At 40.6% G+C, this 10,542-nt stretch overlaps 1 protein-coding gene across 2 annotated transcripts; it reads left to right on the top strand.

The window, feature by feature from the left end:
• The first annotated feature begins 6,620 nt into the window (after window positions 1–6,620).
• LOC146718527 (uncharacterized) lies at window positions 6,621–9,789 on the top strand. Of its 2 annotated transcripts, none has more exons than XM_085452605.1 (2): window positions 6,621–7,067; window positions 9,335–9,789. In XM_085452605.1, the coding sequence occupies exons 1-2, from the start codon at window positions 6,729–6,731 to the stop codon at window positions 9,662–9,664; spliced, it is 669 nt and encodes a 222-aa protein (XP_085308731.1). In that variant the 5' UTR covers window positions 6,621–6,728; the 3' UTR covers window positions 9,665–9,789. The 2 variants fall into 2 exon arrangements, with proteins under 2 accessions (XP_085308731.1, XP_085308725.1); XM_085452599.1 differs by having other exon boundaries at window positions 6,623–7,085.
• Window positions 9,790–10,542: the final 753 nt, after the last annotated feature.

Below are 10,542 nucleotides of genomic sequence, written 5' to 3' on the forward strand. Positions count from 1 at the left end.
GTGCACATTTAACTGAGGTGAGGGTTCCAGGTCATCTTTTTCCAGCTGGACATGTGAGGAGCTTAGAGGAAACAACTTTATGAGTAAAAGAGTCACGCTGAATGCTCCACAGTGAGAACCACATAAGTGATGCTGGTCCCCCTCAGAGCAGCACAGTAATGCAGGAGTTAAGACTGTCACTACACAGCAAGCAGGTTCTGTGAGGCTGTGCGGAGTCTGCCTGATCCCCCTGTGCCTGTATAGGATTTCTGGCTTCCTCCTACAGTCCAAAGACATGAATGTTAGGTTATTTATTGATTCTAAATGTGAGTGTGAATCTGTCACTCTGAGTTAGCCCAGTGATAGATTGGCCTATCCAGGGTATACCTTGCCTCTTGACCTATGACAGCTGGGATAGGCTCCAGACCCACTCCAACCTGGAAGTGGATAAGAAAATGGATTGACAGTGATGCTGGTATCCAATCTAGAGCTGTTTCCATGAAACCCCCCTCCAAAAAGAGGGGGGGGGGGGGGGGGGCTAGAGAAAATGCTGCTCTAGAAAGAGCTATTACAAGAAATTCACCCGAGGCTGGCAGGTTCGGCCAAAAGATTCTGTCTTTCATTATTTTGTTTCTCAAGAGGCACAGATGCTGAACTGGATCTGCACATGCACTGTGCTTCCTGTCCACGCTGCTGGACAGGGAAGGACCACTTTGATGTTCACTAGAAAATTCGAAGCATATTCTTCTGGGTTTGAATAACTGCAACAGTTACTTCTCAAAAGGGAACATGTGAATGCACCCTGAAATGGGAAGAACTGCTCTGATCGTTTTTGTACATGACTTGGCTGGTAAATGTCTGGTTGAAAGAAATAATGGAAGAAATTAACTGCAAATGTTAAACTTGTAATTTGGCATTAGAATGCAACTGTTAGTTACTATTAGCAGTAACCCTGATAATAAAGTGGGTAAATCAGTGTATTTATCATATACTTTAAACATCTATCACCATGTTTAAATGCTCTAAGTAATTGAAAAAAACACATTTTCTTTAATGTGTCCATGTTGTTCCCAGATTTCAGCTAAAACGGGGGAAAAAGTTAAATATACAGGAGGCCGACTACAGCCATGACACTGAAGATCGCTCTCTGTTTGCAGAGTCTTCACCTTAAAGTGTGTTTCAGATGATTAATATTCAAATACGTCTCCAAACACACAAACACTCTACACTGTGTCTGTGGGGGAAGGCGGTAGGAGGTATCAGCCAACTTAAAAAGCTGGTAGCACTTCAGCATTTAGATGTCAGCTCAACCTGCTCTTTGATAAGCACAGACACTTCCCCTTAGCATAGGTCTGACAAATGCACACACATCCCCAGTTACTGTCCTTTGTACTGATGTGGTTAACCTACGTGGTCCAAACCATGCATCATTTTGGTCTTCAGCTCACGTTGAGCTATTCGTCTTCGCACCCACAGATGAAGCGTTTCAAAAACTGCTGTCCAGGTTTCAGTGGACTGAAAGTGTGTTTGTTAAAATTTAGTTTTACTGTCAATAAAGTCAAACATATGAGATCATAGACTGAAGAGAAGTTGTTTAGTTTATGATCTTAGTAATGAAAGCATGGCTCAGTGAACGGTTAATATTTTTTTAAACGACTGCTCACTTGGCAGGAGAAAAAGGAAAATATGCCAAATCATTTGCAACTCCTGCTAAATGAATGTACGTGTGTGTGTGTGTGTGTGTGTGGTTGTGTGTGTGTGTGTGTGTGTGTGTGTGTAATAAGGGAGAAAACGCTAAAGAGCTCCAGAGTTAATGAGAGACTTCAGCTCGCTGACAATTCTCACACCCAGAAGATGAGTAAGATGCAGGGCAGAAGAAAGGATGGAGGAAGACGTCTCACTGAAGCCTTAAATAGTACAAATGAGTCCGCGTCTCCCTTTAACATGTATGTGCCAAAAGGAACAGGATGTATGTGAGTCTGTGTTACAGAGGCAGAGTTTAAAGGATAGGCACACACTGACAGTGTGGAGCCTTGTCACGCCCCCACAGTGTGATTGTGGGCACTTTAATTCAGCTCCTAAGATTCAGGCTGGTTCAGAGATTTCCCAATCTTTATGAAAAAATTATGTTGTACTCGAAGTGTTGTGCAAAAAAACTAATTTGTCATTTTGAATAATTTCAGGACTTTGTTTGTGTCTGTATAAAAACATCTGGCTTCACAAAGCCACAAAACACAATGAAAAATCCTAATATGACGACAATTGTGAGCGAGCCCACTAGTTCAGTAAAGTGCACGGAATGGTTTCTCAGTAGGCTGAATAAGAGACGTGAACTATGTCATGATATACTGCTTTCATGAAAACACAAAAGTAAAATGTTAGCCAAAATTCCTTTTAGGCAGTCAACACTTTATATTTATAAAAGTTTTATGTCATGAAATATATCTGAGTCTTTGTTAAATCCATTTCTCAGTACATTAATTTAATCTCTTTAACCCAAGCATATTCTGTGAGCAGTTTTTGGTTAATTGGTTTTAGACAGTGATGGGACTGGGAAGTTGTTTACCACACACAAATGAAATCACTCAGAATTGCTTCAGTTTACTGCATTCTCAAACCTCATGTGTGTCCAAACTGTTGCTGCAGCACCATCTCTCATCTGAATGTTCTTGTTTGAAATCTGACTGGACAGAAGTACCAAGATGAGTGAGGCGCTGCAACCTGTGCTTGTGCCATCCAGACACTTCTTAGCATGTATTTATGCGGGTGTCTCTTATTGCATATGCCAGGACAGGCTGGGTTGATGTGTACAGAGGCAGCAACAGCTAATGACCACTGCACAGCTGCAGGTTGCTCTTACCCAGCAATTCCTCAACAACAGATCCAGACACTTGTGCGGACCATGCAGACAGGTGACTGCTTCTATCGCATGCAGAAAAGGTCGCAATTTGAATGAAACATATATTTACATGTATTTTAATGTTGGTGACACAGTTGTAGCCTGAACCGTTTTAACATGCTGGTTAATTTAATGACGCTGCAATATTCAAAACTGTGTGAAAGTGTGCTGTCAAAGCAGGCAAAATAGAAAAACCACAACATAACATTATAGATGCAATATGATGGCAAAGAAACTGCAAAATGCTACTCAAATAAAGTTTTAATTTGGATATTGATTCTTCCATGGATTCTATTGTAAGTTAACACAGGATTTCTATTTATCTTGAGTAAAGTGGAATGAGTTTTGTGTCCTAGGTAGGATTACATGTACATTGTACCTCTTCCTTTATTGTCCTCTTTAGAGCTTTAGATCTGTGTGTGTGTGTGTGTGTGTGTGTGTGTGTGTGTGTGTGTGTGTGTGTGTGTGTGTGTGTGTGTGTGTGTGTGTGTGTGTGTGTGTATTAAAAGCTCAGTTACAGGATCATCTCCTATCCTCAGTGAGGTGTGAACCCCAGACTTCTCACGCCCCACCCCAACCCTGTCAGCCTTTACACCAGCATAGGTGTTAAAGGCCCCGCTGAGGTGACATTTATCACTGCTCTGGGAAAGAGCTGCTCTGAAACAACACACACACACGGAGCAGAGGATGAATCGGGTTGGAAAATGTATCTCCTTCTCACAAGATATTAAGATTATCAGGTCTAGACATGAATGATAAAACGACTTTTTTAGCACTTGAAGATGATTAACTCACTGTTCCCATTAAACTGCCCATTCAGAGATACTGTTTTTCACTGATCTGCCTCGTGCTGGCAAAGCTTGTTGGGTCAGACACTCGCTCACAGACTTATCTATGACTACCTGATCAGTGTCTGTTTTTAGGTGGTGTATCTCGCTCCTCCTTTTCCCCTGATGATAAATATGTCACTCTCACTACAGAGGATGTGCTTGTGGCTGAGGGAAAGTGTGTGTCCAGATGATTTGGGATGTTGTGTCACCCACAGTAAAGAAGATAAGATAGCAGGCAAACAGCTTTACGAACCCATTCATTTTTTTTAATCAAGATTGTTCCAGATTTAGTAAATACACAGTTGTTACAATAATACTTTGTTATTTTAAACGCAGATGAGTTCATTGTGAAACAGGATACTTCAGCGGGGCATGCAAGGACAGTAGCACAGTACAGAAAATAAACATTTGTAGAGGACAGTAGCCAAATATTGGCAGCGGTAACCTTGTGAACAACGGGTCAGTGGTTCACATTCCTGAACAGCTTGGCAGGCAAAGCTGCTGAAGCACAACAACACCCATCATGATACTGTAGAGGAAGATACCCATACCTATTATAAGTTGGTTTCCAGACGCTGAGGTGCCACAGACCAAAGATACATTTTCTCCGGCACAGCACTCATCACAACTGTCTGCCAAGGATAATATAAATGTCAATGATTTGATAAAAACTGTGTATATATCTTCAAAATCAAACTGAAGATAAAGGTTTTATGGTTATTGCCAGTTGCACTGACTGCTTCTACTTCCTTCAGATGATTTCTGCTCATTTTGGTCTTTGGCTCCCCCTAGGTAGCCGTTTATACACATACACTGTGTGGGGAAAATACTCCAAATGTTCTTACTTGTCCACTCCAGGGTAATTTTGGCATTGCCACACCAGAAACTGGAGTACTTATTTCAATTCTTACCATTTCTTAGCATTTACATCCAGTGGCTCAAATGGGCAATTTCTTGGACCAGGTGGGGCCTCTGGGCCACATGTTTGACACCCCTGCTGTATAGGGTTTGAAAGTCTGTTTTAAATACAGCAGTCTATTTACCGCATATTTTCCCAATTTTTTTTATATTTAAAGTTGTTTCCAATCATCTGACAAAAGTATTTTCTACAACTGCCTAATGTTATTTTATTTACACTTATAGTTTTTATGAGCTATCGAGTTATTAGAGTAAAATCCTACACGTCAGGTTTTCAGAAACACTAATGCTGCTGCTTGTGGCTCTGGAAGCCGATAGCCTGAAATAGTTTGTGATTGGTCTACAATAAAAAAAAAAAACTGAGTTAATATTATTTTTCCAAATCTGCACAATGTAATATCCAAAAGCTGAATTTTATTGATAAATTAAAATGTTTTATAAAGCTTTTAGCCCTTCACAACACTTTAAAGTAGTGGATGATTTGTTTCTGTGCCAACAAGAACAGCAACTCTGCATGTTTACCAGTTCAGTAGATTAAACGGGTAAATATGTCTCATGCTGTGTGTATAATCAGTGTTGTCCTTTTAAATGAAGGTGTCTTGACTTTCTGGATACTAATAATATGTTGCCTCCCCTTTTGGGACCTATAGGTAGTCTAGACAGTTATATTATAATAGTGACTGTAACAGGGTGCAAATCACATGTGACATCCCTATGATCAGAGCTGATGTCCTGATAATTGGTGTTATCCTTTGTGTCATCCCTGTAATCTGCAGTGTCCTGCACGAGGAGCCCACCAGGTGAGGAGAAACGGAGGCCATGTGTGATCTGTCACAGATCAGCATTGCCTCCTTCAAATTAAATCTAATGTCCTGTGATAAAGGCTGCATAAATATCTGAACAGGACTAATATAGGAAATATTTACATGTTAGCACTGTAACACAAATACTGTATAGATCAAGTGTAACACTCTGCTCAAATGATTTATTATGTTGAACCGATGAACTTTTCAAATATATTTTCTTTATTTATAACATATACATCTAAAAAAACAACAACAACTGTCTGCCAATGGATAGCTATGTTAATAAGGGCTTTTGTGTCATAACCAGCTTTTCTGTCATGCTTTCAGAACGATCAAGTTCCAACAATGGTAAGACTTTTCTAACTTTTTAATATATTTTCTAAGTGATAGAAAGCAGTTCTGGTGACCTTATTAATATGATGAATAAAAACTTAGATCACAATCCAAAATAATGCCAAGATTCCCAATTCCTCACAGTGTTTCATAGAAATGGATAAATATGAACAAATTTTCTGTCTTGTCTCTGTTCAGTTCTAAAACGTTTTGAGGCAACCATCAGATAAGTGCAGGTATTAACTTGTGAACAAGGGTTAGATCATCAGAGGAAAATGATAAGTATAACCCTGGATCATCTGCATAAGAATGTCAGGATATATCGTGATTCTTTATGACAGTACCAAGCAGGAACATGTAAAGGTTAAAGAGTAATGGAGCAAGGACTGTTCCGTTAGGAACCCCTGACTGACTTTTTATTTCTGCAAATCTAAAACTTTGAAGTGTCAATGAGTTGAAGGCAGCAATGAGGTCAGGTAGAACTGACTGAAACTCATTGTGAGTCACTGTTGATCTTCAGGTCATTGATGACTTCGGTAAGAGCTGTTTCTGTGCAAAGTTAAAGTCACATGCACGATTATTACAGCTTTTACTGTGTTTTAACGGAGTACGTGATAACCCCACACAGCATGGGTGAGAAGAATAGAGCAAATACGCCATCTATTGGAGAACCACAGAAAACACATTTGAATTTGATGAATTATATTTAATTCATGTTCTGCTTTAAAATAAAGTAGTATCTGTAGCTCATATTTTTTCCAATTCTCCTATTTTTTTCATGGTAAGGAATTTTTACTGTAGGATGTCATGTGTCACCAAAGTCCAGAGAATAACCTTTATTTTGAAGTCTGCGACGTTAGTACTTCCTCCTGCCGGTTAGACTCTACCGAGAAAAACGAACCGAAATCGCGGTCTGTCGACGAAAGGACTTCGCGGTGAAGAAGTGAACCAACGGAAAACAAAATGAACTCGATGGAAAAGAAGCTGGCGGATTTGATACGTGAACACCCGAATCTGTACGATCCGAGACGGCGGGACTACAAAGACAACATGAAGGGACATCTGTCGTGGAAAGAGATCGCGGACGCCATGGGAAAGTCGGAGGAAGAGGTGAAGCTGAAATGGAAAAATCTGCGCGACAAGTTCTGTAAAGCGAAGAAGCGACTGGCCAAGAGACACTTCCCTCTGCTGGACGACAACGAGGACCCGGCAGACAGGCATACCCCCGTGCTGTACAGCCAGCTATCCTGGCTCACCGCCTATGTCAAACCCAGAGGAGAAAGAGGCATGGGGGAGCCAGAAGTGTGTGTCCGCCATTCGGTAAAATGCATTTTTATGTTTAGTAGATTAGCTTTTGCTAAGCTTCGTAGCTTAGCTACAGCTAACTAACTTAGTAAAGGCCATAGTGACCGCCATCATACCGAACTGTTGCATAGTGTTGAAACTCTGCACGTATAAACAAGAATATATAAATGGCTAAATATCGTAAACATCATAGTATATGTTGTGTTCGCTAAAATCATGAAACGTCCAGCCATGTCATTACGAACAGATGCCTATAACGATATCCGTTTTTCCAAATAAAAGCACCTGGAAGTCCAAAAGTAGCAACCATATTACTGTAGATAAACTAACACATACTCAATTTCTGAAGCTGTTGTGAGTTATTTCTTTTATTAATAAGGGAACTTATCTCTGTAACATTGTAATTAGGTCAATACTTACAATATAAACTTTATTTATCTATTTCAATAGTACACTACAGGGGTTTCAGTCATCGATACAGCCTCTAAATTTTATGTTTACATTTGTTTGTATGACAGTACTTTGTCATATTTGTGCTTTTTAAAAAGTATTTTTTTAAATAAAATTTGGTCTCGATTGGATATTTTAATATTTCTGTCTTGTACAAACTGTTTTGCTTAAAAGCCTCAGTCAGTTTTCTGGAATGAACTAAAATTGGCCAGTAACATAATGTTGCTGTCTAATCAGCCTTCAACAGAACAGCATCACATAAATTTATTAAAGCTAAATGTAATCAGAATTTGCATAATTTAACTAAAAATTTCTCCTGTAGGTCGTTAATGAAAAGACACGAGGCAGAGCCGGAGGTGACAATGTTGAAGATGCTCAGATTATTTAATTAGGAGTGATGAGGATGAACAAGATTAGAAATAACTGTATCAGAGGTACAGCTCAGCAAAGAAGGAGGTCTAGCAGAGGGTTTGTGTGACAGAGGAAGATTCTAGGGATAGGGTGAGATGAAGGCAGATGACCCCTATGGGGAGCAGTTGAAAGAAGTAGAACAGGCAACAGGTAGAGGTGAAATTTTTAGAGTCAGTGTACTTGCCCTTGTTGTGAGATGAGGTTGATGCAGTGGTTAGTACTGTTGTCTGACAGGGAGAAGGCTCTGGGGTCAAATTTCCTGGTCCAGTTCAAAGACATAGATGTTAGGCTAATTGGTGAATCTAATTTGGCTGAGGGGGTGTAGGTTTGGGAGTGTCTGCCTCTCTGTTTTAGCCTTGCCTTGCACTCTGTGTAGGTTGGGTTCTAGCCCCTCTGGAACCCTGAACAGGATAAATTGTGAAGTAAAGAGATGACAGGATCCCTGCTCAGAACCAGGATTTTTTTTTTCAGACAAAAGCTAAAACCTTTATTGTAAAGCGTTGATCTTTACAGTCTAAAACTAGCAGTTTGTAGTTTTAGACTGTAAAACTACAAACTGGAGTAGCTTTGCACCAGTGAAAGCTACTCCAGTGTTTACTTGTTTTCCTTTTCTTTGCATCCTGCTGTGATTTTTCAGCAAATGTCTACCGTCTGGTTCATTAAAGCTAGTCTTAATCAACTGCTTCTCCATGAGCATTTCTGTCTCTTTTTCACTAGCATCTAACCTGCTTGACTCGACTTTTTCGTGTTTTCCATTAGGTATTAGTACCTGATACCAGGTACATTTTTAGTACCTACATGGCCGGGATTTTAAGCGAGCTGAGTCACATTGAACAGACTACATGCCACTGATGGGCCAGGAGGTGACATCACTAGATGATTCATGAGGTCAACTCCTTCACAAGAATCAAACCCTCCAATTTTGAAATTCTGACGATCATCTCGCTGCCTGCAGCCACCCCTCGCTCTCTCTCTCTCTCTCTCTCTCTCTCTTCTTTTACCCTGACTCTAGCAAAAAGCCATAGACCAAGCCACATGTATAGCATCACCTTGATGTCCTCCATTGTTGTCTTGTGTTTGTGTCGCATACAAATGATATCACAAGACTTTCCAGCTGCCTCCCTATGATGACCCTATCTACATTGAGCTGGTACTCAATTGTAATAGAAAACACCCAAAGCAGAGTCAAGCGAAGTAGGTGCTAGTGGAAAAGCCTTCTTTCCCATTGGATGTTGGGACACTGGCTCACCACTCCATCTTGGGGTAGACAGTGAAATATTGCAAATGTCTGGTGTTTGACTGCAATCTGAAAAAAAGAAGAAGAAGAAAATCACTGAGCGTAATCAGTAGTGTGTTGCAATCCGTGTTAACCAGTGTTTGTTTTCTGTTTTCACACCACACAGGTAGCTAGTAGAGCAGGCAACGCTGAGAAGGAGCAAGACAAAGAGGAGAAGGCTCAGCTGGGCTCTCTGCCTGTCGTCAGCACCAGCTTTTCTCTTCCGGAGTCCTGTCCGACCAGCGATCAGGACGTGGGAGGCTCTCTTAAGCGCAAAAGACAAACATCCGCAGAAACAGAGATAAGTTCTGCAGATCCCCTCAGCAACCTCAGAGATGAGGATGAACTGTTTTTGCTCAGCCTCTTGCCGTCACTGAAGAGGCTAACCATTAAAAAAAGGATGGAGGTGCGAATGAAATTTCAGCAAGTGCTTTATGCTGCTGAGTTTGAGGACTAAATAGTTCAGGTCCCAGTAAACACTGGTAGTTGGCAGTGTTTGATCTTAAGGATGTATGTTTGTATCAGACTGTATATATTTACTGTATATATTTTATAAATAAATATTTTATGGATCCTTCAAAACAGCTTTTGCTTCTTGTTTTCTTTTCTTCTTTTTCTTTTTGTAATAGTCCCATTGTGCCCCATTTGGCTCTGATTCAGCACCTCTCCCTCTGACTTTGGCTGATTTTAAAGGCATAAGTTAACAGGAAACTATGTATAAAAGTGCTTCAGTACTGATAGAGATGCGTGTTTTTTTTGTTTGTTTTAAAAAATGCTGATTGTGCCTTTAAATATTTGCATTCTTACTGCTCATGCTTGCCTACATGAAATCAGCTTGGTCTTTGCACTCGTTCTGTGAATTAGAAATGTAGTGAGCCTCATCTTTGACAGCTGCACTGGTAACTGTTTCATTCTCTGAGCTGCAGAGTCATTCACTCCCAAACTGAACCAATCACCGCTCTGCTTCACTGAGACCCTCTCTCTGCTTCCTGCTTCTGATTGGATGGTAACAGACTCGCCCCTCCCCTCTTGTGTTCAGAAGTCACTATTCACAGACAATTCCATGTTTTCATTCATATCTTTATACATTTCATTCATACATTCAGAGTGTCACACTAATGTGTACATATAAGCACAAATAAGAGACCCACTGGTCTCAGTCTCTTCCTGCTTTGTGTCTTCTGTCGGCTCCCCTTCATCTCTGCTGTATTTATCCCCTTTTCAGCCTCCTCTCTGTTCTTGCTTGTGTTACTCCTAAACCCCTCCCCCATACAGCTTCCCTGCTCTCTTGTCATTGGGTGCTATGTGGGGTGATGATTGTGGTTTCTGTCGGTG

The sequence above is a fragment of the Copadichromis virginalis genome, linkage group LG1, assembly GCF_057382275.1.
Source record: "Copadichromis virginalis isolate Kocher_CV1m ecotype Utaka linkage group LG1, C_Virginalis_male_GT1.1, whole genome shotgun sequence".
Lineage (NCBI taxonomy): Eukaryota > Metazoa > Chordata > Actinopteri > Cichliformes > Cichlidae > Copadichromis > Copadichromis virginalis.